This window comes from Zonotrichia albicollis, chromosome 11 (assembly GCF_047830755.1).
Source record: "Zonotrichia albicollis isolate bZonAlb1 chromosome 11, bZonAlb1.hap1, whole genome shotgun sequence".
Classification (NCBI taxonomy): Eukaryota; Metazoa; Chordata; class Aves; order Passeriformes; family Passerellidae; genus Zonotrichia; species Zonotrichia albicollis.
The window spans coordinates 19675742-19701576 of NC_133829.1; the positions used below are offsets into that span (position 1 = coordinate 19675742).

Genomic DNA, 25835 nt, shown 5'->3' on the forward strand with positions numbered 1-25835 from the left:
CAGCCTGCAGCAGAGCAGTGCTGTGACACGCTGGGCGCAGGCTGCTCTCTCCGTGGGCTTTGGCAGCACAGCTCAGGTGGGGCAGCCGGCTGTGCCTGACCTGCAGCTCACTGTGCATTGTGTACTTGTAGTAGCTGGTTGAACAAATGGCAAGTATAAGAGCTCTGATGAAGGACTTGAACTGAAAATGCAGATCAATTTCAGTAGTTCTGCTCTCTGTGCTCTGCTTTGTGATCAAATTTATCAGCTTAGAATACTGCACTCCCCTTTCCAAAGTGAAAGATGCTACAGAGCAGATAAATGACTCTTAAAATAGCAAAAGCACTGGTTTGTAGAAACAGGCCCCCAAAAAGTCAGTAAAGACTTTTCTAATAACTTTCAGAAGTCAGTTTAAAAAACCCAAATGTTTTGTCCTTTAGCTAAAAATGGATAGAATAATGAAAAGCATTGTTGAATTATTGGACACCTAAGAACCCAAACAATCCAGTACTGAAATTCAGGTGTCTCTGCTAATTGTAGCTTGTAGAGTACATGCTTGCAATGCATGGCTTTGGGGTGAAGTCTGTGTTTTGGGAGCAGCAATGCATGTCCTAGAACCTGACCAGAGCAGGGTGCTGAAGAACAGCTGCCCTGTGCTGGGGGTACCTCCCCAGCTACAGCAGCCTTAAAGTCAAGATTAACAGCGCTTAAATTAGCCTTGATTCTACTAGAAATGTCCCTCATATTTCATGCTCTGGAAAGGGATATGGGGAAAGAATATCATAATGTTTCCCTTTCTTTGACAAGCCTTTCAGTAGCCCTGTCAAAGATCCTTTAAAATGGAATTGAAATAATCAGGAATGATGTGCCCATGTGAAAAATGCTTGGCACTTCCTTTTCTGTAAGATGGGTGTATGGTAATAAGGTTTAAATTATGAGTTAAAAATGATTCTTATCAAGCAAGTGCTGGTAGCTCAGATCAAATTACTAAAACAGAAAATGGGATGGTTTCTAAATCCTTCCTGTTTTGCTTTCTAAATAGGATAAAAAAATACTGTCATGAGTTAATACAAATGTAGATTATAAAACCCAATTTTAGATGAAGCAATAGATGATTCTCTATAGGTGTTCTGCTCTATGTGCTCTGCTTTGTAATCAAATTTATCAGCTTAGGATACTGCACTCCCCTTTCCAAAGTGAAAGATGGTTCTGTGCAGGTGTTCTCTGAACTTGGTGATTATTAGCAAAACAGTGCTCTCAAATAATTACCTTCCTTTGTAAGTGAATCATCTTATTATTTTGCTTCTATTAAAGTCTCGTATCCTTCAACAGTGTCACGTTATCATGTCTAATAATCAGAATTATGCAAAGGAATTATCTGTATGGATTTCATGCCCAGGAACTGTGTCATCGTTTATTTACCACTCTAGTAGGTATGCAGTGTTTTGTTTGTTTGAAGTGCAGTAGTTGAAGATGTATTGACTTTTGAAAATAGATAATTAAAGTTTGTGTTTTCTTTAAAGTTGAAGCCTTAAAAGCCATAATCAGCTGCCATTTATTTTCTACTAATGGAATCAGAAGTAATGAATTTTCTTTGATAATTTCAAGAAGGTAATGGTGGTGTGGAGAAAGAAATCAGGAGTGAAAGCTGCTGAAGTGGCTCTAAAGTTTGAAGAAGTGAGAAATGAGAGAAATTAGCAATGATCTATTAATACATGAGCAGAGAATATGTTGGATTTTGCAGTGTTTCTGTTCTGGAGCTCAGTGTTAATCTGAGGAGGAACTGGAGGAAATGCTAAAGCACAGCATTTACCCCATTCTGTTAAGCACTGTGCTGGAAAAGAGGGGGTCAGAGAGGCTTAGAAACCCATATAACTGAAGATTTAATTCTGGAGAGAGCCCCAACACGGAATTTTAATTGTCCTAGAAAGCACGTTTGCTTCTAAGCTTGTGTTTTGCATTGAGACATAGAAAATGTACAAGACCTATAGTGCAAAGCTGTATAAATAATGTATTTGCTCACAGGAGCAGGAAATATGCTGCTGATCAGCCAATGTCAACTTAGATGAATCCTGTCCTGAAAGCTGCACTTTAAATGGAAGCAGTAAACCCACTATTGACATGTGGCACTACCAACTGAAACATCAATAGTGATGAGAAAAGTATTTCATAATGCAGAAGGGTTTGCTTGACTGGACAGGTGCTTCTACTTCCCATCAAAGAAAAATAATTTCCATATTAGCTCTCTGAGTGCCCAGCACAGCTTATCTGTCCCACTGATGTCCCATTCTTAATCACACTGCTGAAAATGGGCAAAATTTGCTTGCTGGTCTCATAAAGCTTAGGAGGGAGGTTTGACTGTCCCTGGGCATGACATGGAGCAGTTGAAGTGTTGGCAGATTCACAGCTGCTCTCTGGTTACTTCTGCTCAGTGTGAGAGCGGGTGCAACACAAATTCCTCCTGTGGCACATCCTCATCCCACATGTGAGCCTGCTTCCATTGTTCTCTGGCAACTTGACTTATCCAGAGTTTATGGGCAGCAAGCACAACTCTGCCTGGCTGTAGATTAACATTTCTCTGGTCATTCTTAAGAACAGCTGAAGCACTCAATTTGTTCACCAGATGAGAGCACTGCCATAAGCAGCAAGGAAATCAAGAGGCTGAAGTGCTGTGAATGTCCATGGCACGTGGAGTAGCAGAGATATGCCAGAATCATCTTGATTGTTGAACTATTCATTAGAAAAAGGCCAGGAAACTCCAGGGTTCCTTCTTGGTGCTACATCTGGTGAGACACACTTGTGAGGAAGATTCTGAGCAGGAAACCTGTCTCACTTCATCTCATGCTCTGCTCACTACTGCCATTTCTCCTGCTTTGGCTAGCCCTGATGGTACAAAAGAGGGCAGAAAGGGAAGCCCAGGGATTAAAAAAAGGGAAAAAAACCTGTTACTTATCTGTGGTGTATAACTGGCTAATGATCTAAAGCTAGTAGTCAGGTCAGTCATGAATTTACAGGAGGTAGCAAATGCTCCAGGCTGGTCTGGGGCATCCCTGTGGGCACTGCAATCCTTCTGTGAATGGCTGTATGCACAATCGTTTGGGAAATGGACCTAACGCCTTGTGAAACCCAGTTGTTACCCCAAAAATTGAACAAAAATTCTACAGACCAAAGGCTTTTTAGGGAAGTGAGAACTTTGCTAATACTATCAAGGTATTTTTCAGAAAGGGACCAAAGCACTTAGAGGCTCTGTCTGCTCTCAGCAGGCCTCCAGAAGGCCCCAGCCCCTGTCCAGCTGACAGCATCTCTGCATCCAGCCATCTGCTCTCATCTGCAATTAAATTATGAGTTAAAAATGGTTAGGCTTATGATGCTAAGATGCTCAACTGAGCAGCTTTGCCCACTCTGGCTCTGTGCTACAGAAGCCTACACCAAGGTGATAAGGAACAAAAGGATTTTGGAAGATTCTAAACTACACTGAAGATGTTCCACCACGACCAGCACAATTGTCTCTTGGTTGATTTACAGGAAAAGGTGATTCTTTGGAGAGCCTGTCTATTCTGAAAAATTACTATATGGCAAGGATCCTTAAACAAGGGTCTAGTAATTACTTCTTTGAGGATAATTAGTATCCTGCTGTTCTTTGTGCTGCTGCCAATCAGCAGTTGGTTTATACACTGTCTATTGACTTTTCCCCACCTAAAGGGATATACAGAACAATACATAGCTGCAGTTTTGGCAAGCAACTCTGGCCAAATACCCTGGTAAGATTATGCATGAAGAAGAGAGCTCTAACAGCTTTCAAACAATTCCTGCTTTTTGGCATCATTAATGTCAGGATGTTGCAGGAAGATTTGATCTTTCAAAACTGTGAATGAGAATCTTTCTGAGATCAAACAGGGACTCTGCAGTGGCAGCATGAGCAGTAATCCAATACAGTCACTTCATAATGCCCTTTTAGGTGTAGACAAAAGAGGAAGCCACCAACTCCAGTTTGATCTATTTCTTGATAATTTTGTATTCTTTCCATGGCCCCACTTGCAATTGGTGGCAGATGATGAATTGGTGATAATCTCATCTTTCTAATAACTTTATTTCCAAATGCTGCTGTTACCTTAGATTCTGAAAAGCAGCAAATGTGATAGCCTTGCAAGGTGAGAGGAAGCTGGGTGAAAATTCAGTTGACTAGATCTTTAAAATCTTTTGCTACTAACAGCATGCCTAGCTGATAATAATGACTTTGGACTTCCCTTTCATCCAGATCAGCCCCAAAACATTTTGTCAACTCAAACTTCATTCCACCAGGTGCAGAACTGCAGCAGCTGTTTGGCAAAGCACAGCAAGCAGTTCAACAGTTGGGGATTGCAAAGGACTTAATTGGGAGTTGTGGGGTCGTCTCTAAAATGACTTGATTAAGACCTATAGCTGTAGGCCCACAGAAGCACACCTCCTCAGCAGGAACTGAGGCAGGGATTGTGTCTGAAGCAAAATGCAATGATTGCAGGGTCAGCATAGTAGCACTTTTAAATAGATGAAAAAGAGGCAACTTAATGAGGACAACCTCAGTTATGTTCATCTTTAATAGTGTGCTACTTGGAGGGCTAGAAATAAATGAACACTAAAATCCCACTAAATCTAGAGGGGGGTATGTGTTAGGGAGCAATCATTTTCTTTTTGGGGGTGTTGCATGGATCAGTTGGAAGCCACTTAAAAATTGATTGCCAGCAGGGTGGACAGAATGGTGAACTGTGTTTTTAAAGATTATCTAGAGCTGCAGTTTAGTGTCCCTACACTTGGTTTTGGGTGTATTTGGTAAACAAGGATGTTGTGATCACTGCACCTCCATGGTTTCACATATGGCTGTTGTTGAGTAAGAAGCCAAAAGGGCAAAAGCAGAGTGTTCTGATGCTTGGTTTTAAACTCTGGTCACATCTAGACCTGCAACACTAACATGAGCTGGGAGCTGAATGCTTCCCCTGACAGCAGGACATGTGATTGGGCTGCAATTGGAGAAAGGCTTTGCTTTCAGTATCACCTGCTTCTTCCCATTTACCAGCAGCTGTTGGCACCATCTCTGGGCAGAGTTTAACTCCTCAGAGGAGCTCTTTAAATGTTGAAAAGAAATTTTCAACATTTTCTATAGATGTTTGAAGTCCTGAAAAGCACTTGAGCATTTCTGGATGTTACTGCCGCCTACTTGAATCAATATAGGATTTCCTAAACATTTTAAAGAACTTATTTCATTGCAAGCCTATGAAGACTTCAGAAAAACATTTAAAAATATGCAGAATTATGTGGATTTATACTGCCAGTCCAAGCCCATTTTATAAGTGAAAACATATATGTAAAACTAGCTGTAGGTCATTTTAAAAGAGGAGAAGAAGCTGTCTTTGCTAAAGCTGAAAATGTGGAGACTCTGGATGATTTATTGAAGTGCTCTTATATCACGTTTCCTTCCCAGTAAGTAGGTTTTCATCTCCATGGGAGAATGCAGCATGCAGCCCTTGCCCTGCAAAGGTTTTTGCGTGCAGTTGTGTTTGTGGCAGTGATGGAGCAGTGGGGAAATGCTGAACCTCAGAGTGGTTTGACAGCTTCAGCTTCATAACAAGCCTGTGTGGCTAAACCTTCTTCAGACAGGGGGTGATTACATGACACATTTTCTTTTTTAAGAATGCTTTTTTCCTCAGTGCTAGGTAGGGAAGAAGGGTGGTGGTTGTGCCCGTATTTATTATTTAAATCTTAAATTTTAGTGATAAGGAGGTCTCAAAATTATTCCTAAATGAAGCCTAACCATGCAGCTTAGGCAAGAATGCAAAACTTGACCCAACAGTCTGCAGAAATGCTCCCCACTGACATTTCAAGTCAGAACAACATAAACATCTTTGTTTAATTAGTTGCATTTAAACTACTTCAGTTTGGGGATGTCCTTGAACAAATAGTTAGAAGTAGTTGGTTCATCTCAGAAGCTGAATTTATTACTTTGCTCAGTAGGTTTAAAAAGAGGTGGAGGAAGCTTCTCAGCGTTTCGTGTCCTGTGCTTGGAATACTCAATTAACACTGTCTCTTGCATTACCAGTGCTAATAGCTGTCATAGGTGTTTCCCCTTTCTCTGTTGGCAATTTAACACTTCTCTGTTTTGCAGCAGGGTTGAAAAGATTTCTAGAAACAGTTGTTTCCCTCAGATTGCTGCAGAGGCTTGTGGTTAGGCTGACAAGCTGAACACCTTTTATGTCAGCACAACACAGAACAATACTTGATAAGGTTCCCCAGTGTGTTCCCATCCCTAAAGCAGCAATGTAAGGTTTGTAGCTCTTGCATGTTTGGGTGTGCTCGGGCTGTGCCACTGTGGCTCAAAGATGAGCACGTGCTGTGCTCAGGGTCTGTTTGCAGGCCACTGCTCACTCTGAACCATTAATAAATACATCTGACACGTTCAGGAGGTCTCTGAACGCAGAAATCAAGGCAAGAATTGAGTGTACCCTGAAGTGTAGTTTCTCACTCCTGTGAAGTGTTTGCAGGCTTGCAGTGTTTCACGGGTATCTATCAAAAGCTGAAGGAGCAGGCAGGATAGACAAGCTTCTGGAAGCTGGGAAGCATTCCTATCAGTCAGATGAAACCCTGCTGCACAAACAGTGAGAGCAATTGCCTGTCAAGTGTACTGTAATACTCAGCTCAGTGTTGTTTGACTGGCACATTGTGTTGTCACTGATACCGTGTCTGAACTCCAGAGAGACTGTCACTATTGCAGTACTTTGGTAAATGGGGAAGGAAATGGATTTTGGATGGAGTTTTCATGATGAGGTCAATGTGAGACAGAAAACCCAAGTGCAAATGGATGTGTTTACATATTCCAAAGTCAGCAGATTGCTTTAGATGGGATATTGACAACAAATAATAAACTATTTTAGGTATGCTCTTCTCACTTAAAATGTCTGAAGACAAATCTTCTGTGATTTTATGAAGTAGCCTTTGTAAGAAGGCAAATCTGTGTTGTCTGCTTATTATTGAAGTCGTTTAGCACATCAGATGTCATTCCAGATTACCAGTTGCATTTCAGCTGGACTGGAAACAAATCCAGATCAGTAATAATGTAATGCTGTGTACCTTAAGGTTAAATGTCTGACAAGACAACTAGTGCTAATGGACTGTGACATTTTTCAGGCCATTGGTCTGACATTACTTGCTGTGTCAGAGCAAAATGTTTACAAAGATCTAACTCCACATTACAATGCATTAAGACATCATTCTCTCTTGTGCATGCTCCAAGCTTTCTGGCTGCATCTAAACCCCACAGTTGGCCCGTGTGTAGCAGCAGCATCCTGCAGGCCCTGAGGAGCTCTGGGCAGCACTGTTGGTGGGATTTGATTCAGTCCAGAACGCCCTGCAAGCTTTCTGCTCACTCCATTGCAACTGTACAGCTTGTGCTGCAGGTAAAACTCCTCGAGCACCAACCCATCTGGGACCAGCTCTGCCACTGTACATTTTCTGAGCAGCATCTCACTGTACATGTGCTATTGGTAGGAATGGCTTAATGTAAGGAGAGCAAATATAGATGAAAAATTTTATGACAAAGATACCTGCTAAATTTACACTACTGCAGCAGATTAGCTCTTGGAATTTTTAGTGTTTTAATGTTTTTTGAAAGAAGGAAAATTTAAAACAGTATTTTGCATTAATGGGCTTGAATGACTAGACTGATAAATGGTAAGTACACTTGGATCAAATCACATTTAAATAATATCATACTGTATTAAGAACTCATTAAAGAAATAGGTAAGAATTAGCAATTAAGGGCCATTTAATACTAGATTGTTTCAGTGTCCTCATCTCATAAAGGCTTTCTAAATATAGGCTTCATTTCAAATATTAAGATGGTTCCTCTGGCTTTTGTTTGTAACTATTTTCCCTTATTTTTGTTAAATACTTATACTTCTGATTCAATTAGATTAAGTAGTATAGTATATTCTGTCCCCTCTTAAACAGCTTGTAATGCATCAATTTTAATTTTTGTGTGTGGTTTTGTATTTCATGAGAGTTTATTCCAGTGGCTAATACAGAAATTAGAAAAAAAAGACTGGCTTTGTTAATGCAATTTTCAGCAAAGTGTGGTTTTTTAATAGGTTGGATTATTTTTGTGTTTGTGTGTGTGCTCAGTCATGCGCTATCCCTCCTGTAGCGTGGCTGTGTGTATATCCATGAATGTAAAACTTCATCTCACAAACTGACAGTACAGTGACATCTGATGCTATAGAATAGATGAAAACTCAGCAGTGGTATCATGCTTCAGACGTTCCAAGTAAATCCTAAGAAAGCATGAACCCATCACCAGACAGATTTAAAATGTAAATGCTGCTCTGCTTGATCGAGTCAGCGGCTATTAACTGCGGAGCGTTGTGCCAAGATGTAGCGGCAACGCGGTTATTCTTTACTTAAAACGACATCGGGGTCTGCGGGAACAAACGCGGGCTGGAGCTGCGGGACCCGAGGGACGGGAACTGCTCTGGGGCGCTGCGGGAGCGCTTCTGCCGCCGGGGGCCGGGCAATACCTGCCGGGCCGGGCGGTGCGGGGCCGGCAGCACCTGCCGAGCGGGGCCGTGCCGAGCCGTGCCGAGCCGAGCGGGGCCGGGCGGAGCGGAGCAGCCCCGGGGCGGCGGGGGCGGTGCTGCGCGCCGGGCGCGCCCCGTGACCGCCCCTCGGCGGCGGCGGCAGGGAGGGGACGGGGCGAGCGGTGTAAACAAGGCGGGGGGCCGGGGCTGGCGCGGTGTCAGCGGGTCACATGGAGCCTCATATGGGCCGGGGGATGGCGGCGCGGCGCGGCTCTCCGCTGGCAGGCGGCGGCTGCTGCTGAGGCGGCGGCGCTTCACGCCGAGGGCCCGTCCCGCCTCCCCTCCCCGCCTCCTGCCCGCCGCGCTCCGCTCCGCTCCCCGCCGTTCGCCGCTGACAAATGATGTGCGTTGTGCTCGCCGCGATGAAAGGTAGGCACGGAACCGGCCCGGGCAGTGAGCGGCGCCCGCCGCAGTCGCTGCGCTCCGCGGCCTCCGCGCTGCCGGCGCCGCCGCTCGGGGTCCGGCGCCGCTCGTTGCCGGGCCGGCGCTGGCCGTGCGGGGCCCGGGCGGCTCTGGGCGGCTCTCGGGGCCGCGGGCGGCTCGTTCCCGGCTCGGTGGCGGCGGGAGCGGCGCTCAAGTCAGAGCGCAGAGGCGCGGGCCGGCCGGCGCTGGGCTGGCGGGGCTGCGGCTGAGCCGCTCCGGGCCCGCGCCGGCTGCGCTCGGGCTCCCCAAAACCTGACTCTGGCCAAGAGCGAAGGACGCGCAGCATCCTCTGGGCGGCTCATGGGGCTAAAATGCCGTCTTCAGGCAGCTGCTCAGCTTTCAAAAGCTTTGGAATAAAAGGAAAAAGCCGAGTTACTTAGTGACTTCTTTTTTCTAAACCTGGAGTTTTCTCTTCTTGTGGATTCGAGTCCTTGTTGAGGGGCAGTGGCAGACTGAGGACAGTCAAACGAAGTTTTTGATGAGATACCAAAAGTTTAGAGGTACGTTTGTAGTCTGCCCTGTTTTTTTAATAAAATTAAGTCCACAGTAGAGCTTTGCATTGCAGTGTTTTTAAAGTCATAGGTTTGGGGGTTTTTTGAAATATAGGAAAAAAATTAATTTGAATGACCATCTTACTTTCATATAGTATTTTTTCACAATAATCTAAAAACATACGAATTTAATGGCCCCTCTAAAATACTAAATGTGTGCTGTTTAAAATGAATTTTAGGCAAAATTTCTCTTTAAAAATTCAGTTACTTGGAAAAAGAATATCGAGTCTTGCTTCAGTTAGAGACTGTTGCCTTTTTTTCCACTTTGCACGGCGCTAGGTAATGCACACCAGTAGCAGCATAGTGTTTAAGGACGGTAATTTTCAATTACGCGGCTTCCTTTTCTTCTTGGAGAGAAGCCTGTGTGAATAAAAAGAAAAGCACTGTATTCATTAATCATTAGCCATGCTGAATGTATTTGGCAAGAAAATGTAATTGGGTTGATTCAGATACTTGTATCTGTGACAAAAGGAAGTGCATTTTTTTTAAAGTGCAAACTACATGGATATTTTAGCAGTCCTTTAGAATTCTACATATTCTGATAACAGTTTTTCAGCCTATCCCTTATAAGCCTTTTAGAACCATGAAATTAAATAAACAATTTTTATAAAAGAGGGAGGGAAGTACACATGCAAAAAATATCGGGGGGTGTGATTATGTTGTGGGCTTCTGGACAGAGATTTAAGGTGTGTTGTAAAAGAACAGGCGGATGATTTACAGCAATTCAACTTCGAAATGTATTTTTTATTCTCTTGGGAGTTTCATTTAAATCAATTTCCACACTGATGTAAAATCTTGGCAGAGCCCAGCTTTTGGATTTTAAAGTGTAATTCCTAGTGGCTTTATTATGGAAATGCGTAGGTCTTTGTACTTTTTACAGACTACTTCTATAGTACGTTTAATTCATGTTTCATAATATTTAGTTCTCTAATGCATTGGAAAACTTTCTTGGTTTCTTATCCTTTCTCTAATTTGCTGGACAGGGTTCAGCTGGAGGAAATGTGTTGTCATTTGTCTTAAAAGGGCCTCTGACTGCTATGAAATAATAGATCCACAGGCCAATATTCTGATTTGAGGGAAGTAGACCAATGGAATAGGGAATGGAGTTTGTTTAAGCTCGAAAGTAAAAGGGAAAAATGCAAAATCTGGAGGTGAATTTGATATCTTGTTTGTTCTCTATCCTGTGGTGGCGTCTTCTAATCTTTTACAGTTCTGAAGTTAAAGTGCAAAAACTTATGGTCTTAAGGAGAATATGGGATTTTCATAATTGGTTTTCTTTTTTGGGTAAAAAGGGGGAGTATTAATGCCTTTCCTATTGCTGTTTAGATAGCTCAGACTGATACCATGTGAAGTTAATTTGTGAGTTGTTTTATTTTTCTTGCAACACAATGTTCTGGCAAGCATGTTCTCTTTAATTGTGAAAATTCCTGAGCCTGCATCCCGGTTTGGGTGGGTGAAGAGGAGGCAGCTGTCGCACATGGAGAGCTGCACTGGCACACCTGCAGTGCTGGGCACAGACCGGCCCAGGAAGAGCCTGGGCATGTCTTTGGGACAGGCTGCGTGGTAGGAAATGAAACTTTCTCGTTTCAGGCCGAGCAGAAAGAGGATTCTTTCCACCTGATTTCTAAGAAAACAGGCAGAGATGAACCATCGAAGTTCTTAATGACTGAATAAGTATTTTCTAGATTGATGGGCTTTTAGAAATTATTTACAACTGCTGTGAGTCTGTAGAGGATCCGGGAAGCCTTGCATTTTGAGTGTGTAACACAGGCTAAGCAGCTGGCACTGCTGAGGGACACGGCAGCTTTACGTGCTCACCAGTGAAGTTTGCAGAGAAATCCGATCATTCTGCCGGCGTAGGCCCCGGTGCAGATCTTATTCCAGAGAGTCTTCCCTGGCAGGAGCATCGGGGTGACCTCAAGGAGAGCAGTGCTGGGCTGTGCCCTGGGCTGGGGGCTCGGGGCTGCTGTGTCAGCCAGCACAGGGCAGAGCCTTTCCTGGCTGTGGGGCTGTTCCCTGTCCTGGTGCCCGCGTTGTGAGAGCGGTGTCAGTCAGTGCTGCTCACAGCTCCGCTGCTTGTCCTGTGCCATCATCAAAGGGGTTTGGTCCACTGATGAGTTACAGGGTATGGACAGGAACCTGGCTATAGCTGTGTTATCATTGTTGTGCACGTTCCTAATAGAGGCTGGTGGAAAGGCTGATGTGAATTTTCTAATCTGTTTAAACCCAGATGTATTTACTGTTAAGGTGGCATTTGAGGTACTAATCCTGGCTACTGCTGTGTTAATGTAAAGTTCAGTCTGTTGCTGTTTTGTGGAAGATGGACCAGATGAGCAGAATCTGTTGTTCCTAGGCTGTAAGGAAAATTGTTTCGCTTTGGGGATCTGTGCTTGAATCACTGAAAATATAACCATCCTTTCTACTGACTGTTCCCAAATGAAAATTCAGTCAGTAAAACACACTTGTTTTAAGGAAGACGACTCCACTATGTCAGGATTTTTGGAATCTGCCGCATTTTTGCGGAGAGCCCGAGCTGCAGCCGTGCAGCAGGCTGCACTGCAGGGCGGCAGCAGCACTCCTGGCTGCACTGCAGGGCAGCAGCAGCACTCCTGGCTGCACTGCAGGGCGGCAGCAGCACTCCTGGCTGCACTGCAGGGCGGCAGCAGCACTCCTGGCTGCACTGCAGGGCGGCAGCAGCACTCCTGGCTGCACTGCAGGGCAGCAGCAGCACTCCTGGCTGCACTGCAGGGCAGCAGCAGCACTCCTGGCAGCACTGCAGGGCAGCAGCAGCAGCACTCCTGGCAGCACTGCAGGGCAGCAGCAGCAGCACTCCTGGCTGCACTGCAGGGCAGCAGCAGCACTGCAGGGCAGCAGCAGCACTCCTGGCTGCACTCCTGGCTGCCGCTGTCCCCCTGCCCCAGGTGCTTTTCCTGCAGCAAGCAGAGCCGGGCTGCTCTGGGCTCTGGGCAGACAGGGATGCACACACCGCTGCTCCATCTGGGTGAGCTTTTCCCAGTCTGTCAAGCCTGACCTTTTGACGTGGTTTTTGTCATGTATCCTGGCACCAGCCTCCCAGCACGTTGGTAATTACTCTGTGCTTTTCACCAGTAAACAAATGCCTATGGAAAAATATCTTGCCATAGGTTTTTAAAAGAAAGGTAGCTTTGCAAATTGAAGCGTGCTTAAATTTACCTTTACTGTGGCACTATTGAAAGTTAAATCCAAATTAGCAAATAGTCCAGTACAGAACTTGTGTTGACTAAATATTAACAGAATCTGGCCTTTGGAATTGCTAGCTGACAGGCTGTTTTCTTGCTGCTTTAATTTCATTTGACTGATCTGAATGACTTGCTTGTATCTAAGACATTTGTTGCATTACATGCAGAGGATAAGATTGGTTTGAGGTTTATTGCTGAAATGTACTTTTCAGGCTCTTTGAAAGGCTCTCGAGATTTAAAAGTAAAAGAGGAAATCTGTCTTTATGTCTCGCTCTGTGAAAATCAAAGGCAGTTGCGTGCTCTGTACAAGTCTCAGTTGGGGACACTTGTTTCAAGTAAGGAGATTCTGTCCTGTTTAGGTCAGCAGAAACTGTGGGTGCTGAACATCTCACTAGATCAGACTCTTTAAACTTACACACAGCTGAAATGGTGAGCGGCTTCCCAACAGCTCGTCATGCAGTCTTAGAAATAATTCTACTAGGATAATTCTGAATAACTGGGGCAAAACTCAAGCAGTCTGCAGACACAACTCAAGGACTTCTGTGCCCCTTTTTTGTGAAACCGAGCAGAATGACTCCCTGAGGGGCTGAGGTCCTGGAGGAGGGTACAGGCTGGTGTTGGGGGTGAGGGCTCTGGCAGATGTGCAGTGTCACTGTGCTTTATTCAGCGAGCTGGGAGGGTGCCAGGGGGAGGTGGCAGCTGCTTCACTTGGGGCAGGGGAAGGGCCTGCAGCTCTGCAATGGGGAGCTGAATGTTTGTTTTCACATTTATTACTTTGGGGAGTAGTGTCTAGGGACCTTAATGAAGAACTGAGTCCTCTTTATGTCAAGTACTTCCCCACTGTGTGTGAAAAAGTCTGATTTCTTTACTCATTCCCCATTATAGAGAACCTAGCATGTTTGGAGGGTTTTTGCTAGGGTGGTGTAGCACTCGATTTTAACCTTAAGCGATTTAAAATCTTTTTTCTTGCTTCTCTTGCCTACAGTAAAGTGTAAAAATGATCACTATTTTGAGTAATTACCATCAGGATTGTTGGTATTTTGTCTTGACTACACAACAGAGTTCTAAATTGGTATATTTTATTCTAAACTATATGCACTAAATCAAAATTGGCGAATCTTTGTGTCTCTCCTGAGTAGATACATTGCAATTCTCTATCTAGTATTGGAGGAAGTTAAGATGCAGCATGTTCTTTTTTTTCCTTTCCATTCCCAGGAGATAAGTTTTTGTAGTGTGCAAAATAACTGCATATGACAAGAATGTTATTACAGTCAGACTTGATACATTTTAGAATGTTTTTCTGGTTTTTTTATTCACAATGAAAGGAAAAAGTATTCACCTTTCTTGTATTTATCTGTGAGCTGTAATTTGCAATTACAGCTGATAACTCCTGAGATCAAGCAAGCAGTAGTTCTCTCCTTTTGTGGTTTGTCTTTTCCTTGAGGACTGATATCTAAGGGATATGCACATAACTAATGGTACAGAAACTGTCTTCTTCCTTTTTGAAGATCAGGGATTTTTCTCCTTTTTGCAATAAACATTAGCAGGGGAGGGGAGTGCTCTGTCCTCCAAGGATAACTAAGTTATGCGCAAAAAGGTGAGTCTGTACCGTGCAGCCCTCTCTGCCTGTTGGATGACAAAAGGCAGAGAAAGGTGAAGCAGAAAGCCTTTTAGGAGGTGTGGAGATGGACCTTCTCCCTGTGCTCCATCCTGTGAGCTGCCTGTGCTGAACAGAGTGTGGCCTGCTGGAGGCATTTGGGCTGGGAGGTTGTGCAGAATGCAGGTTGGCAGGCTGGGGGCAGTTCCAGGCTGTTCCCAGCTGCCTGCACCTTGTGCTGGGAGCACGAGGGAGTGATTCAGGGCAGTGACTCAGGGGTGCTGCTGCTCCCCTCTGCAGTGGGGCTCGGTGCAGCTCTGGGGAGCTCGGTGCACTGCAGAGAGCCCCTGCGGTACCACTCTGCTCTGGGCTCGGCTGCCTGCTTACACTCTCCTGAAAAATGCATTAAATTCGTGTTTGCTTCCCTTTTCCTTTGCAGTGCCGGGGAGGCTGAAGCAGGCATGCTGACAGGAGCAAAGGGATATGCAGGGAAGTCAGAGTCCAGTGCCATGCCAGCTGGGACAGCTCTCTCATGTTCTCCCAGCACTCTCCTGGCGCCTGTGTGCTGCCCCTCAGGAGCACAGAGCTGCTCTGCCCATGCCATTGCAGGGTCTGCCATGGGTGATGCTCCTCACACACTCGGGCTGCAGCTCACAGTGAACCTCTGACACCTGAAGCTCTCCCAAGTGCACATTCCCCCCAGCGAGGCCTGGGCGCTGCCCAGCACGGCTGGGGGCAGGTGTAGCCCATGCTCTGGCTGCTGTCACTGAGTGTCCCTGGAGCCCTTTGTCCCTGGCAGGGGTCAGCAGCTCCCACTGCTGCTGCCCTTGCTCCTGTGGCCCAGCTCCAGCACGCCTGAGCAGTCAACTTCAGACTTCACTGTGGTTTTTGTTTTCTTCCCTGTGTGATGGTGAGTGGTGCAGGACCCATGGCTCTCCTGTTTGTGTGATTCCAGCCTTTGGGCCCTTTGTCATGCTGCATTATAGCCATCTAGGCTAAAATCAGTGTGGAGAGAGGTATAATCATCCCAGCTTTCATTTTAAGAGCATTTATCTCAAAGCTTAATTAAAGCTGCTTGGATGTAAATAAGTCTAACCTCTTCACTTCTGAACAATGCAAATAGAATAGTCAGCATACTTATAGGGTATCAGCCGTGTAATTATTGTGTACTGTTTGTGTTCTTTGAAATACTGTGCTGTTTCTTGCTTCTGAATCCTGGGACAAAATGCTTCATAAAACCAACTGCGTGACTCTTTATTTATGTACTTTAGAAGAAGTTGATCATTCTCAAAGAAAGGGATGGAAAAGTGACATTAAGTATTTACAAAGACAGATACACTGTGACATAGGGTTTCTCAGAGGGTTCCTTCAAACTGAAGGGACCACAAGCTGGAATTCAGACCGGTTGCCAGAGAAGCAGGGTCGTGTTCCTGCATGCCAGCCTTGCTTTTCACCGGCTCTGGGCGGTGCTGGGCAGAGACACTGCAGGCACCATGTCACCTCTGCACTCACACCAAACGAGAGAAAAGGTCCTGTCACTGTTTGCACATGCTGTCATCTGCAGTGCACTCTGATGTTCCAGAACTCCTAAAGTCTTTGCTGTTCTCACTGTAATGTTAACAGTGTGAAATGGGGAGTGATGCATTATGGCAATGGCTTCTGCTTCCAGCTCTTGCAGATCCTGAGAGCTCCTGTATTTCACTGGCTCAGCAATTTTCTCCCTTCATCCGAGTATCGTTTGCTGTTTAATGCCTTGTACAATTTACATGATCCAATTAGAAATCAAGTTCCCATTTCATGTGGCACTTAATTCACACCTCTTGTGAGGCTGCCAGGGGTCTGAGGAGGTGATATGTGCCATGGGTTAAGTGTGCCTAAAGCTTACATAAGCTTATGTTTACCTCACTCCTAGTTCTGAAGAGAGGAGTGCTCTCTTGTCCAGCCTCCTCTGCTTGGCCCTGTGCCTAGTGTGACATGATTCAAAGGGTCATTTATCTTCTTCTCACCCCAAAAGAAGGTTAAATTCTCTCTAAGCCCCGGGTGCTCTTTGCCTGGAGCCTTTAGTCTAGGTAGGGAGTTGCAAGTCAGTAAAAAATTATCCCTGGTCTGGTCATCAGAACATTTGGAGTTTCCTTTTTGTACATAGATATTCGCATACTTTAGTTCTGGTGAAAACTTGAACAGTATAAATTGCTGTACTACTTGGCAGGAGCAGCAGTAGCTGCTATCCTCCTGTAACAACTGTAGTGTTCTCATAATGGGTGTATTTTCCCATTTGGCTAAATTAATTAGCCCATCTTTGTCCGTGTTTGATTTGTCGGAGTAGCTTTTGTGAGAAAACACATTTTTCTAGTGAATTTGTAGTTATTTTTTGCTCAGCTTGGGAATTAATTAACCCATCTTGTGCACTGCAGAAAACTGCTTGTTGTAGAGTGCCCCTGCTTTTTCCTCTCCTTGGACCACCTCCTTCTGGAGTCCTGTAGAATTGGCTGTGTGATAGACCTGTTATGAATAAGAAGCTTGACTAGGCCAATATTCAAGCAGCAATCAATTTATTATTTAATATGGTAAAGTGTGAGCAATACAGCGCTGGGTACAGTGGGGGAAGTTTTCCCTCCAACTGCACACCGATAATTGATGGTTACAGGTATTTATAGGGGTACCCATCAGTTTTTTCAGCAGTTTCTATTTCCAATTTTTTTACTCATCAGCAATTTTTATTCCAAACTATTACATCATGATTCTATACACTATTGTGATCTTAGTTTCTCAGGATGCATCCCAAAAGGAAGATCCCAGATGGTTGGTGGTCCAGTTTCCCTTTGGTCGAAACCATAAACCCTTGAGGTGATGCTCATCTTCCTTTCTCAAGCTGTTTTTCTCTGCTTCAATAAGACATGAGATAAGCATATTTCCTTTATATATATTCCAAAGCTATAGTTTCAAGGATACAAGTAATATTCTAAAATTATACTTCAAAAGGTTATTATTGCAGAGCAGCTTTTAATGGATTAAATGCAAGCAAAAAGCAACATCTTCAACACTTTAATTCCAATGCTCCTAAATCAACTAGGGTTAATTTGCAAACAAAAGATAGGTTCAAAGGCCTTTTTCCATGCTTTATTCTCCTCAGTTATTAGAATTCACAGCTCTCCCATGTCAGGGTCCACACATTTTGCATTCACAACTACAACACATCGCCTGTTTGTACCTGACACCAAACACAACTTTGTATTTCACAGTTATCTTTCCAGTTTTGGAGCACATGAATGTAAGTGAAAGCCCTGTCCTGTACAGGTTTGGAACAGCAGGCTGGAGCTCTGCAGGGCTGGGGAAACCATCCATGGGGCACATGTCAGTGATCCCACTGTCCTGTTCAGGTTTGGAACTGCCCATGGAGCACATAAATGTCAGTGATCCCACTGTCCTGTACAGGTTTGGAACAGCCCATGGAGCACATAAATGTCAGTGATCCCACTGTCCTTTACGGGTTTGGAACTGCCCATGGAGCACATGAATGTCAGTGATCCCACTGTGCTGTTCAGGTTTGGAACTGCCCATGGAGCACATACATGTCAGTGATCCCACTGTGCTGTTCAGGTTTGGAACTGCCCATGGAGCACATGAATGTCAGTGATCCCACTGTGCTGTTCAGGTTTGGAACTGCCCATGGAGCACATGAATGTCAGTGATCCCACTGTCCTGTTCAGGTTTGGAACTGCCCATGGAGCACATAAATGGCAGTGATCCCACTGTGCTGTACAGGTTTGGAACTGCCCATGGAGCACATACATGTCAGTGATCCCACTGTGCTGTTCAGGTTTGGAACGCCAGGCTGGGGCTCTGCAGGGCTGGGGAGGTGTGTTTGCCACTGTCCTCTGCCTGCTTGTGATGGGCTGGAGGAGCTGAGCTCTCGCTCAGCGTTGTTTTCTGTCAAACGGACACACCCTGCAATTGTCAGACTGACAGAGATGCGTCGTGTTAAATTTTGGGGAGAGTTTTTCTCCTGCCGTGGGTACCTTATTGAATTAAAAGAAGTATTTGCCTAAAATATGAGTCCATAAAGATGTTTGTAACTGCTGGACAGATTCTTGTATCAAGAGATAATACAGAAAAGTCAGACGGGTTAATTAAAGAGGCAGAGATGTTTGGTTTGAGAAAGCTCATATGCATAGGCGCCTGCTGGAGGCAGAGGCAGCGGCCGCGGGCGCTGTGCCTGCAGATGGCGGCGATAGCGGGGCGGCCGCGGGGCTGGGCTCGGCCGCCAATGCAGCAATGGGTTCTGCTGCTGTTCTCTTCAAGGAGGACCAAAATTCTGTCTCCTGCCTCCCGCATGGGATGCTTCCTCGGACACTGTGTGTGAAGCCTCTCAGTAACATGAGTAATGTTTCACCCTTGTGTTTTTCTTGGTGAGTTGTTTGATTGCACGTGGTGGAATCTGGTGAGCGCTGAGAACTAACTTCTGCCTGAACCTGGAAAAGGCCCTGAAAATGGGGTGTTTTGGTATTAGCTGTGGCCAGCTCTGTCCAGATTTCTTAAAGATCTGCTGGTATTTCTGGGATTAACTTTGCATTTCCTAGCCAGAAAGGTGGAGTGCAGCCCCTGGTGCTGGAGCGCTCCCTCCTTTGCATACACCTCACTGGCCCTTAACAGCACTTCTCCTTTCTGAGCTGTGAATTGGTTTGGAAAAAGAGCAATCGGTATCTTTAACAGATTTGTTTAATTTTAAATATTTTTGCTCACTTACTAAAATCATCTCAAATTATTGTGTGGTTTATTCACTTTAAAATTATAACTTGAGATTAAAATGTTCAGCATGGTGCATTTCTCTGGGCAGCACACTGACAATGCACCTTTAAACTACTTGGCTTGGAGAGGACCATCAGTAGCAATACTGATTTTTGTTATGGAAACCTAGAGCTCAGTATGGGGAAATGCTCCCTCCTTGATGTCACTGTTCCAAAATATTCTCATTTCTTCTGTTTTCCCTCTCAACCACAGTGTTTATACTTACAGAAGGGAAAAGTAGCCAAACATAAAGGTCACTCTAAAGCAGAGACCTTGTGAATACCAAAATCTCACTCTAAAGAATTTCAGCTCGTAATATCGATTTAAAAACCCTCACAAAGTGCTTCAGAATGGAAATGCTTTTTTTATGTCACACTGAAAGCTGTAGCATTTAGTGGTGGTAAATTTGCACTTCCTAACATGTTATTTCTGCCAGTGTTGATTACTGTTTTGCTGCAGAAGTAACTAACTTTGTAATTTAATCTGCCGTGGTATTGTTAGTCTAAAATTCGATGTGTGCACGCTGCATTATGAAGAGCTGTGCTGTGAGGCTGCCTCTGGCAGTCCTGGACTGTGAAGTGTTGGAGGCTGGCAGAGTGGCCAGGAAGGTCCCACTGCCCTGGTGTGTCCTGTTCCCTGTGCAGCTATCCTGGTCACTGCTGGATCCCAGCACCATCCACAATTACCTGAAAGAGAGTGAAGAAATACATACTTGACTGTGTAATTATTCTTTATGTGAAATCTACTCAGATATATTAGCCAATGCTTGTATTAATTTGTAATACCTGAAAAACCTGATCAGGTCTTGACTTTTAATCAAGTTATCAGTCCAGAAGAGTAGCACAGTTCTTCTGGAAATTCTTAAAACAAGTTACTAAGAAACCTGACTCATAAAGCAAATGTCTCATGGAATTTGAATGTTTAGAAGGGAAAAATGACTGGCAGCTCCTCTTGTAAGTGTGCTAGTTGCAATAAAGTATAAAAGTTCAACATCAAAGAGATCACCGCTTAGTCTGTGGCGTATTTGTACATCAAAGAACAAACACAGGACAAAAGGAACTGCACAGAGATACAGTTCATCCTTGCAGACAGGTCCCCGTGGAATGCTATAAAGAGCTGCTTTCAGAATGTGGAAATGATCATTTCTGATGTGGGAGTAGGTAAGAGTGAGGAGCAGTGTCCCGGATGCTCTCGGTGGGAGCGCCGGAGCTTTGGCCGTGCCAGGCTGGGTTTGTGTCCCTGGGACTGATGGCCCTGTGTCTGCAGCAGGGCCCCGTGCTGGCCAGGCTGGGCCAAGGGGCTCTCTCATGACAGGGAAAGGTCTGCTGTTTGATTTAGGTGCTGTTGTGCCATGCTCAGGTACTGTGTTGTGGGGTCCATCCTTGGAGACTCTCGGTTGGACACAGCCCTTGTTTGACCCTGCTTGGAGCAGGGGCTGCACCAAGCCATCTCCAGAGTGCCTCCAGCACAGACTCTTCTTATGATCCATGAGGGAAACTCTTCTGGAGTAAGGCAGCTGTCTACTTCGTATTTTTAATTCTGGCCTCTCTTAGTACAACACACAATTCAGCCAAATATGTAACCAGCTCTGGCACAGAAGTCCTCCACCTGTGTTTTACTGTTTTTCTCAGCTTTTGTAATGTGAAAGCTTGATGTATTTCTACTGATTTGTGCTTTTAGTAGTTTGTTGTAGTTCTGTCATTTGGTGGGGTTTTATTGTTTTTTCTTATTAATTCTTACTAATCTTGAAATCCCCTTTATATAGAGAAAAAGTTGTGTATGTCTGCCTTAGAACTAAAGAAAAGTGATCTTGGGTATGGTGAGCATGTCCTCTTTCAGGACCTTCTCAAGACAGGTCATGAGAGTTGGTCAAAGAAATTACTGGACTCTCACTGACCAATTGGTGAACTGTATTGAAGGCAGTGGAGTCTTTGCTATTAACCTGAATGTATCTGCTTTAATATTAAAATGATAAGTAGGTCACATCTATTCTTCAGTTCCAGGCTTTCTACTTAATTTGTGTCTCTGGAAGTGGTGACTGCATGTATTATATACAGAAATGTTAATCATAAGATCCAGACTAAATCTGAATTCTCCAACGTTTGAGTGTGCTTGGATCAACCATTTTAATAGCAGTTCCACCTTTTTAGGAGATAGTATTGTCAGCAGACTCATTTCTTTTACTGCAGAACTAAAAATAGTTACAATCTCGTGGAATCATTAAGAAATACAAAGGGTTTCTGTTAAAAACCCTGGGGAAACCTGATTAGGCAGACTACTGTATAATTAATTGATGTGCTACTACACTTGGAGAAGTAGTGCATCAGTAAACAGAAGTCAGAATGTAAAAGGCTAAGAAGAACTGCTGGGAATTGTGTTAAGACATCAAGGCTTGAAAATAACAATTTGAGCACCTCAGGAGAGACGAGCATTTGCATGTGATGGAAGGACAGAAAATTCTCCAAAAGGCCAGGGCAGGGCCATCTGTGAAGGAAGCTCAAATAAAACACCTTTGCTACTACTGGTCACAGTATTTTATATTCCCTTCAAGCTGATGTTCTGATAGCTCCTTAGACTGATTCGTACATTTGTGAGACAGTGTCAGGTAAAGTGCTGTTAGAATGTTCCTTTCATTAATGCTGTGCTTTAAATACATTCATTCTGATAATTAAGTTGTTGCCTAAGATATGACAGGGATCACTGATTTGTGCCATTGTTTGTCTTGTTTGCTTTGAGACTGGAAATAATTGTCAGCAAGCAGTGTGTAATTATCTCTTTGGAAAAAGGCAGGATCCTCTGTAACATTACTGCAAAAAGGTGCAGCAGTTGTGTGTGTAGGGATCTGGGTGGCTGTGATGACAACATGAATGAATTATTCTTCCAGAAATATGTTTAAAACCAATCCCTACCCCACTGCAGCAGTGTCACCTGGAGAGGGAATTCCACCCTGGGACAGTCCATGTGCCAAGGCAGGAAGGACGAGGAGCTGTTGCCGCGAGCTTTCGGCCCCTCAAATGGACAATTTTGGGATTTTGAGGAAGACATTAGAGGGACAATAAATTCCTGCGTTTCTGTTTAGAGAAAGGTGTAGTGCAGCTGTTTTTAAGGAGGCCCATTTCTGTGTCTGTTTTGGGGCTGATGGGGAGAAATGGGCTGTGCTTGAGGAGCTGCCTGCCCTGGACCTTGTGTCCCACTGGAGTCCTGCTGGTGGCACCGGGGGGGGCTGAGGATGCTCAGCCTGCTGAAGTCAAGGCTTTTCTTGGGGAATGATAGTAATTGCTTGTAAGCAGTGACCACTGTTGTCTGGTGAATGCAGTGGCTGTGCAGGTTCCCTGCTCTGCAGGATGAGCTGCAGGCGTGTTTGTGCTGTGCTGTTTGAAGGTGGAGCTTTTCTCGCTCAGCGTGTCAAGTCCTGACCTGCTGGCTGGCACACACCGAGTTTGGACGAGACAAGAGCTTTACATCTTAGAAAGACTAATCAAATTAATTCAATTTATATGCTAAAGTGAAGGAAAGTTCACTTTCCAATTATAAAAAAAAAAATCCAACAAAAGACAAAACACACCAACAATGAACTTTTTGAGGCTCCTTCCCACCTTGAGAATACCAGAGCGCCAGGTTATGTCACAGAGTGTGTGTATGCTCTTGGCCAGGAACAGTTGCCAGCAGCTCATAAAATCAAAATCCCAAAATGAAATCCTTCAATACTTTTCTCTTTTCCCTCATTGAATTGAATTGAAAAATTTCTTAGGGAGGTGCCAGCAAAACTAATGTGGGGTTGTGTGGCTTAACTTCTTGTCTTGGGCTGTAGCTGCAGCTCTGGCGATTGGGTTACCGCTAAGTTCAAGTTTTGTTTTAGTGGGTGTGGGATCTGTGTGTGTGAATGGATACCCTGAACGAGCAGCGTGCACAGATGTGCAGCTTGTCTCTGTGGAGCCTCAGGTTGCAGTTCCAGGAGCATTTGCAAAGCTGGCATGAAGCTGTGTCTGTGTCTCACACCAGGAGCGCTCTGTGCGCTGGCAGAGGCATCAGTTCTGAACTGGAGTCAGGTTTTGTTAGCCAAGCATTTTGTCATTGGTGCAAGTTTTAGAGTTTCTGAGGACTTTTATCTGTTTCTAGTGTAAAAACACCTTAATAATTGAAATTACATAGCACGACTTCAAATATAATCACCAAATATAATGTGGGAGAAGAATTAATTTAATTATAATTAATTCCAGTTTTCAGAAAATGCTTTCAAAGTTGGCTTAAGCTGGATACCAAAACGGTTATCACTTTGGAAAATGTTCCAAGTCTCCAAACATCTCAGTAAAGTGTCTGTTTCACAAAGGACTTCTTTGATCCAGCTATCTAGGAGATTTATCCGAGGAGACAAAACCCAGATTGCATGCTGCTAATCCAGCGCTTTGCAAACAAGATTTTAATTTTTATTCCCTTTACTTGTTTTTCAAAAATTCCAGCAGATATACAATGGGATGGTTTCTTCCCATAAATAATTAAGCCCTTTGTAAGCAATGCCAGTAGAAAGTAGTCCTGAGATTCATTTGGTTTTAAGTACCTACTCATTTTTTCCTTTTGGAAATAAGACCATGTCCCAAGCAATTTGAATGCTCATAAATCATGTTAGTTGAAGGGGAGAAATTATTCCAAACTTAGTAGTAACACCAGAGCACAGGAAACCAAAGGACTGCATTCTAAAAGAGACCATGTAAGCTTGTATTTGTGTTCCTGCCCACTAATGCCATCACAGGGGTTCCAAATACATTGTTCATTAAATTAAAGAACCCACCCAAATGTTTTAAGACGTTATTTATTAACAGTGACTGGTTTTAATGTCAAGAGAGGGTAAATTAAGTTGGTTACACAATTTATCAGCTGCTGCTAAATATTGTGGATGTTATTAGTCATTAAGTAACCAAGTTAGTCTGGCAGTTTGTTAAATCTCAGGACATTGGATGCAGGAATCTCTCCATGTTTTCCTTATGAAGTGGAAGAGCACCTCAGAATAACATTAGCAGTATGTAGATGTGTAAAAATTCTTCCTCTTTCCCCATTTCTCTCTTACTGACTGCTTAAAGCAAATCTTCATTTAGGTTTTTTAATGAAAACATGTTTTTTTCTGTAGTGAATCTGCCAGAAAAAGTAAATTGACGTGTCATGGAGTGGCTTTGTGACTTGCAGGTGTTTATTTCCTTGTTTTAAGCAGATGCAGAAGGTGTATTCAGATGCTGTTACAGTGTGATGGATGAAAAAACTGCACTGACTTTTATCCCGGAGAGGGAAGCGAGTTGTTTTCTTTCACGGGCTGCAGATCAATTGCTGTTTTACAGAAGTAATACCATGAAAGTGGGGAAGAACTCCTCTTTGATACTCAGGTCTTTCTATTTCAGTTGGTACAGTAATGGGCTTTTGAATTAAAGGTTTGTTAAAGCTTGTATCTGTTTCAGAGTATTGACAGCCAAAGCAGACTCGCTGAGCCAAAATTTATATGTTTATCCAAGCCTGTTAAAATCAGAATTTATGGTGACTGTACTAATGTGTAATCTTTAATACCACTTCTATATAGAAGGCTGCTATTTGAATTTTCAGTGAAGTAAATTTCTTTACAATATGCTTTTGAGTTATGGTTTATAACTGGATTCATATAAATAAATGCTTTCAGCCGAATGCTGTTGAACTAATTCCATTTTGAAGTCATTAATTATATTTAGCTCACTGAAAAAAAGGAGGGGGAAGGCATCAACTAACCCTATATAAAAGTGACAAGAGAATTGTTTCATGAAGGAGCTTTGGGCCTCTTGAACTATGAAGAGTGAGTGGTTTGGGTTGGTTGGTGTTTTAATCAAAAAGTGAACAGAAGCTAGATAACACATTGCTATATTGCAAAGACATTTCATTTTGAACAGCCATTAATACAGTTAATGCTTTTTGCTTTTATCACGTTAAGGTCCTTGCAATAAGATCTGGCTATGCAGTGACCCTACTTGTCTGTGCAGGGAAAAAACCTTATTTCTTCATCCTAAGTCCATTAGCTCTTGTCAGATTGGTAAATTTCTTCTGATTTATGTTCAGTTGAAAAAGTGGTTTGTTGCAGTCAAGGTAAGAAAGAAAACCTAAAACTTTAATTTCTTGTGTGTGTGTGTCTTCTTATAGTGTGTGTGTGTTTATGTGTAGTGTGAACCTTAAGATAGAGTGCTCACCAGTCATCACAAGTGAAATCAAGATGCAGCCAAAACAAAAACCAAACTAAAATTCTCGTGCAGTTTGTGTGAGCCTGCTCATTACACTTTATTAATAAAGATTTTGTGTTTCCAAGAATTAGAGAACATAATAGACCTGAGCATTGTTCGTTGCAGTTTCCCAAAGACAGACTGGGAAATAAATAGTGTGTATATATTTTTAGTCTGGAGCATGGTACTTATGCCATTTCCACCTTTATCCTTCCATTTTGGCTATTCCATTTAGGTGGATGCAAGAATTTTCCTGCTTGGAATTCACATTGCCCTGGGACCACCCAGGCTGCCTGCAGAACTGTCATCTTGCTGAAGTGCTGTGCAATTGCCTGATCCTCTTTCCTTTGCTGTCTAGTTTCTTTTCTTTCATTTCATTACTTTCATTTCTTCTCCTTCATGTGAACGTTCTTCATCTCTAATTCACTTTCTTGTGTTCTGCTTTC

At 43.7% G+C, this 25835-nt stretch overlaps 1 protein-coding gene across 4 annotated transcripts in view; it reads left to right on the top strand.

Moving 5' to 3' along the window:
• The window catches only part of RORA (RAR related orphan receptor A), a 350740-nt gene that overhangs the window by 275710 nt on the left and 49195 nt on the right, over positions 1–25835 (top strand). Inside the window, exon 1 of one of the 4 annotated variants that reach the window (XM_074549731.1) lies at positions 8669–8951. The exons of the other annotated variants lie outside the window; for them this stretch is intronic. Within the exon in view, the coding sequence (XP_074405832.1) occupies positions 8921–8951 (31 nt within the window). The 5' untranslated portion in view covers positions 8669–8920. Of the gene's footprint in view, positions 1–8668; positions 8952–25835 lie in introns of those variants that run through there. 4 annotated transcript variants of the gene reach the window in all.